The sequence below is a fragment of the Salvelinus fontinalis genome, chromosome 29, assembly GCF_029448725.1.
Source record: "Salvelinus fontinalis isolate EN_2023a chromosome 29, ASM2944872v1, whole genome shotgun sequence".
Taxonomy (NCBI): domain Eukaryota; kingdom Metazoa; phylum Chordata; class Actinopteri; order Salmoniformes; family Salmonidae; genus Salvelinus; species Salvelinus fontinalis.
In genome coordinates, this window is record NC_074693.1 from 21,451,855 (window position 1) to 21,457,105 (window position 5,251).

The window sequence follows — 5,251 nt, forward strand, 5'->3', positions numbered from 1 at the left end:
CAATAGCATGTGAAGTATTCCAATTGAATGTTTTTATTACCCCGTGGCAATGCGTTTCTTATTATAACCTTAGCATATGTGTTTATTATAACCTACCCTACTACTGTTATGTTCAGTGGTAGGCCTAGGCGAGGTACCGGTAGTGTTAGTCTAACAATAATGTTATTTTTTACATTTACTATTGAGAAGAATGCTAAACTGTTTTTTAGCAAGTATAACATGTTGTCGATGCTAGTGACGTAGGACTCCCATGCCTTGAATGTGGGAGGACGTAGGGAAGAAATTCGGCATAGACCTCTCAGTAGGTGCCTATGCGCAAGCGGAGGATGCTTCTGCATGTTATTCCTCAGCATCCGGTCTATATCTCAGAGTTGGTTCTCTCGCTGTTTCCATCGAGAAAGTAAAGGAAAACTCGAAGTGATATGCTACCTATATTGTATTTTTGTCAAAAACTAAATTGCATTTAATGAAGAATGGAATTTCGTAGGATCAAGTCGAGAAGAGACTGTACTATCTCTGTCGCTCAGTGAGTATCTCGCCGTTTCTGATTGTGCTGCTACCGAAATGCTTGAAACTGCTGCCTGTTTGGTCGTGCGTAATACCGGGGATTGCAGTATATTGCGAAGCTAGTCTTTTGACAAACAAACAATGTACCCATTCAAGCCTGGCTCAGAACGTGTCCGATGACTGATTCATGATTTAATTTGCCTTTTGGATTGTAAGAAGATCAATGGCGAGTCCTGCGCGTCCGTGCGCCCTGGTGCCATTTTAACACTAATACTGTGTTAATTTGGGTTTGCATGTCTGCACTGAAATTGCCAACTCCAAGACTCATACAACGTTGATGCTGGATAATTCAGCAACATTGTTGTAAAAATGCTGAACAGCGTTTTGTTGCTCAGCGTTTTAACTGTGACCAGTTTCTCATCGAAAACTGAGAGTCGCAAAACTTCGAAAGACATTTGTAAGAACCGCTGCTCATGTGAGGAAAAGGAGAATATATTGAGCATCAACTGTGAAAACAAAGGATTTACAACGGTTAGTCTATTTCAACCCCCACCGAACAAAATCTGTCAACTCTTTCTCAATGGAAACTTTCTTTCGAGGCTGAATCCAAACGAGTTTGTCAGTTATGGTAATGTGACATCACTTCATCTGGGGAACAACGGGTTACAGGAGATAAAGACTGGAGCTTTTACTGGACTGAGATTTTTAAAACGACTTCATCTCAATAACAATAACTTGGAGATAATCAAGGAGGACACATTTGCTGGTTTAGAGAGTTTGGAGTATTTACAGACAGATTATAATTACATCAGCGCCATTGAAGCAGGTGCATTCGGCAAATTGAATAAACTCAAAGTATTGATTCTCAATGACAACCTCCTGCTCTCTCTTCCCAACAACGTATTTCGTTTCGTTATGTTAACGCATTTGGATCTAAGGGGGAACCGGCTTAAGATGTTGCCTTTTGCTGGCGTGCTGGAGCATATAGGCGGCATTATGGAGATCCAACTGGAGGAGAACCCGTGGAACTGCACCTGTGATCTGATCCCCTTAAAAGCCTGGCTGGACACCATATCAGTCTTTGTAGGGGACATCGTGTGCGAGACCCCATTCAGACTGCATGGCAAGGACATTACGCAATTGATAAAGCAAGATCTATGCCCCCGACGAAATGCTGGTGATTCTAATCACCGCGCAATGCAGCCTCCCTCTGATTCCCAATACCACGGCCTTTCTCCCACCCTACACCCCGGTGTCACTCCAACAAAAACCCCAAGGGCCTCCCGTCCCCCTAAAATGAGAAATCGCCCCACACAAAGGGTAACGTCTAGTAAGGACAAACAAGTGTTCGGGCCTATAATGGTTTATCAGACTAGGTCCCCTGTTCCCATGACCTGCCCTAGCATTTGCGTATGCACCTCTCAGAACCCAGACAGTGGATTAAATATCAACTGCCAGGAGAGGAAATTGCATAATATAACAGAGCTTACCCCTAAACCGTCCTATCCAAAGAAATTGCATTTAACAGGCAATTACTTGCAGACCATATACAGAACAGACCTAACCGAATACAGCTCACTAGAGCTCCTCCACTTAGGAAATAATAGAATAGCTGTCATTCAGAATGGGGCCTTTGAAAACCTAGCTAATCTACGGAGACTTTACCTCAATGGCAATTACATTGAAAGTCTATCCCAATCATTATTCGCAGGGCTGCAGAGCCTTCAATACTTATACCTGGAGTATAATGTTATCAAGGACATTTTACCACAGACGTTTAACTCATTACATAATCTGCAGCTGCTGTTCCTAAACAACAATCTACTGAGATCCCTTCCCGACAATGTTTTTGGAGGGACTATGCTGACAAGACTAAACCTGAGGAACAATCACTTCTCCCACCTGCCGGTGCGCGGTGTGCTCGACCAGCTCTCCGCATTCATTCAGATCGACCTGCAGGAGAACCCATGGGATTGCACCTGCGACATCGTTGCGCTTAAAAACTGGATGGAGCTATCCAGCACCAGCGTTGTGGTAAATGAAATCACGTGTGATTCGCCCTCCAAACACGCAGGGCGGCTCCTCAGGTCTCTGCGTAACGATGCAATTTGTCCCGAGCCTAACGAGATCACAATAACCAAGGCCCCCACCGTCAGACCCAGCACTGACTCCACTCCTCCCTCTGCCATCACGCCCACAGACGAGCAGGTGCCCGAGATGCACGCGGAGGTTCCCCTGTCGGTTCTCATTCTGGGACTGCTCGTGGTTTTCATTCTGTCGGTCTGCTTCGGGGCTGGTTTGTTCGTATTTGTGCTGAAACGACGCAAAGGTGCTGATAGCGTTCCAGCCAGTGCCAATAATGTAGATTTAAACTCCTTCCAGGTACAGTATGGTTCTTATAACACAGAGCCCACTGCAGATAAAACAGAGACGCATGTGTATAACTACATCCCTCCCCCCGTTGGTCAGATGTGTCAGAACCCCATCTGCATGCAGAAAGATAGCGAGCAGGTGGCCTACTATAGGAATCTAAAGGAACTAAGTTTCAGCACCATGGACACTAAAAAGTCGGAGTTGCCCCCAAGTCCATATACCATAAGCACAGTGGAGTTCATTGAGAAACAATCTTGCGGCAATCGAGAGCCGGAGCTGCTTTATCAAAACATTGCAGAGAGGGTTAAGGAGCTTCCGACTGCTGGGGCTCTGAATTATAATTTTTGCACTTTACCGAAAAGACAATTCATTCCTCAATATGAAACCACTAGACGACACAACCAGGACAGGTTGAATAAAACGGTTCTCTATGGGACTCCACGAAAGTATTATGCCAATCAATCAAAAAATGAACACCCTGTGCTGCCTGGGAAGCTAAAAACAGAACCAGACTACCTCGAAGTTCTGGAAAAACAAACTGCAATGAGTCAGTTGTAAGATATGGCCCTACTTACTATCACCAGTAATGATTACATCGATATGTATCTATGTACTCCACAAATTGACGAGTCCAACTCAATCAAAGCAACCTAAGCGTTTGCTCTCCATTATTTTCCAGCTGTATTGAGTAAACGTATATGCAGTTATACTATTTTACTGGAGGTTTAAATTATTTCTTCTACTTGAAATAATGTCTGTAGCAGGTACCGCAAGAACTATGTAAAATACTGCTTTGTGCATTTCATATTCTATATTTTATTTCGTCTGTGGGAAGCGATATCATTTTAATAGAAGAACAGAAGTGAATAATTATGAAATGACTTTCCTGTACATAATAGCCCATTGATGGTGAGTGTGAAACACATGTACTGGTTCCGTCCACTTGGCAATCCATTTATTCCAGAAGTGCCTTTGCACTCCAAGTATTTTATCGTTGCTTTCTGCAAATTGACATTTTATAAGTGCTGTATTTTAAGAATCTATATGTAAAATATAATTTTTTGTCCATTACATTAAACATAACTGAAGAGTGTATGATATTTATGGTAGAGAATATGTTTTGAATATCTAAGTGTCTTTCAAGATGTACAATTTAGAGAATTGCATAATATTGTATGATATAGATGATCAATACAATGCGCCATAAGCGCAATTAAATTTTCACTGATGCACTTTGTCAAGTCTGAATTAAGCATTAAGATTTTACGTCTCTCTCTCTCTCCCTGTGTGTGTGTGTGTGTGTGTGTGTGTGTGTTTGTGTGTGTGTGTGTGTGTGTGTGTGTGTGTGTGTGTGTGTGTGTGTGTGTGTGTGTGTGTGTGTGTGTGTGTGTGTGTGTGTGTGTGTGTGTGTGTGTGTGTGTGTGTGTGTGCTTCCATGTGATGAGGAGGGGGTGGGTGGTTTAGGGGCGGTAACAGCACTCTCTTTGATCTATAGACCACCGTGTATTGACGAGGAATTTGCTGAGCACTTTAGCTGAATGACGCTTGTGCATGCAATTTATCGACCAGCGTTGCTTTAGGTCCCTCACTGTAATACCATAGGACTACAATTCATTTCATACCTATAATATTTTACTCAAAAGGTAGAGAGCAGCAGTGTCCTCTAAAAGTATAGATTATTTACCAGTACGTTACGATTTACGGATGATAAAAACTACTGCTCTACAACTGATCTCCTGTAGCCTACCTGAAACGCACAACATGATGATTAGTTCTCAACGCTCCTTATACCAAAAATAGTTTGTTTCTAGTGGGTTTAAATGGACCAGTTTATGTTTTGACCTTCAGGTGACATTTGCTTTGAAGTCTGCAGTGGGCATAAATACAGTACCTTCTCCAGTTTTTTTTTTTGCCCGTCGCTTTACGTAGCTATGGTGTCGCTGTCCATGGTGCTGAATGTTTTCTGCTTGCTACTAATGATGCATTTTCTATGGATTCTACTACAGTAAGACTTTTCACTTGCTTTGTTCGATTTCACATTGACTTTGTTATGAGTGCATCATGTTTTTGTTGTTGTTGTTGTTCTTAATCATTTTAATTAATTAAATTAAACTAAATCAAATTGGGAACTTAAATTAGCAATAACTGGCCTACTTGTGATTTAATTGAACCATTAATTTAATGCTTATGTGAGTCTTACAATCCTGCTATTATGCTTGTGGGTAAGTGAGCTTGTGCCTGTGGGTAGCAGAGGCCATTTGAGTTGGTGTGAGTGAGACTGAGTGAAAGTGCTGTTCATTCTTTCTGAAACAGAGTGATTTTCTTTCCTGCATGGCACAATGGGTCTCTGTGTTGCTGTTTACTGCTGCTG

At 42.3% G+C, this 5,251-nt stretch overlaps 1 protein-coding gene across 1 annotated transcript; it reads left to right on the forward strand.

Moving 5' to 3' along the window:
- Positions 1-276: 276 nt before the first annotated feature.
- Positions 277-5,025, forward strand: slitrk2 (SLIT and NTRK-like family, member 2). The gene has a single exon (XM_055888592.1). The coding sequence runs from the start codon at positions 877-879 to the stop codon at positions 3,436-3,438; it is 2,562 nt and encodes an 853-aa protein (XP_055744567.1). The 5' UTR covers positions 277-876; the 3' UTR covers positions 3,439-5,025.
- The last annotated feature ends 226 nt before the right edge of the window (positions 5,026-5,251 follow it).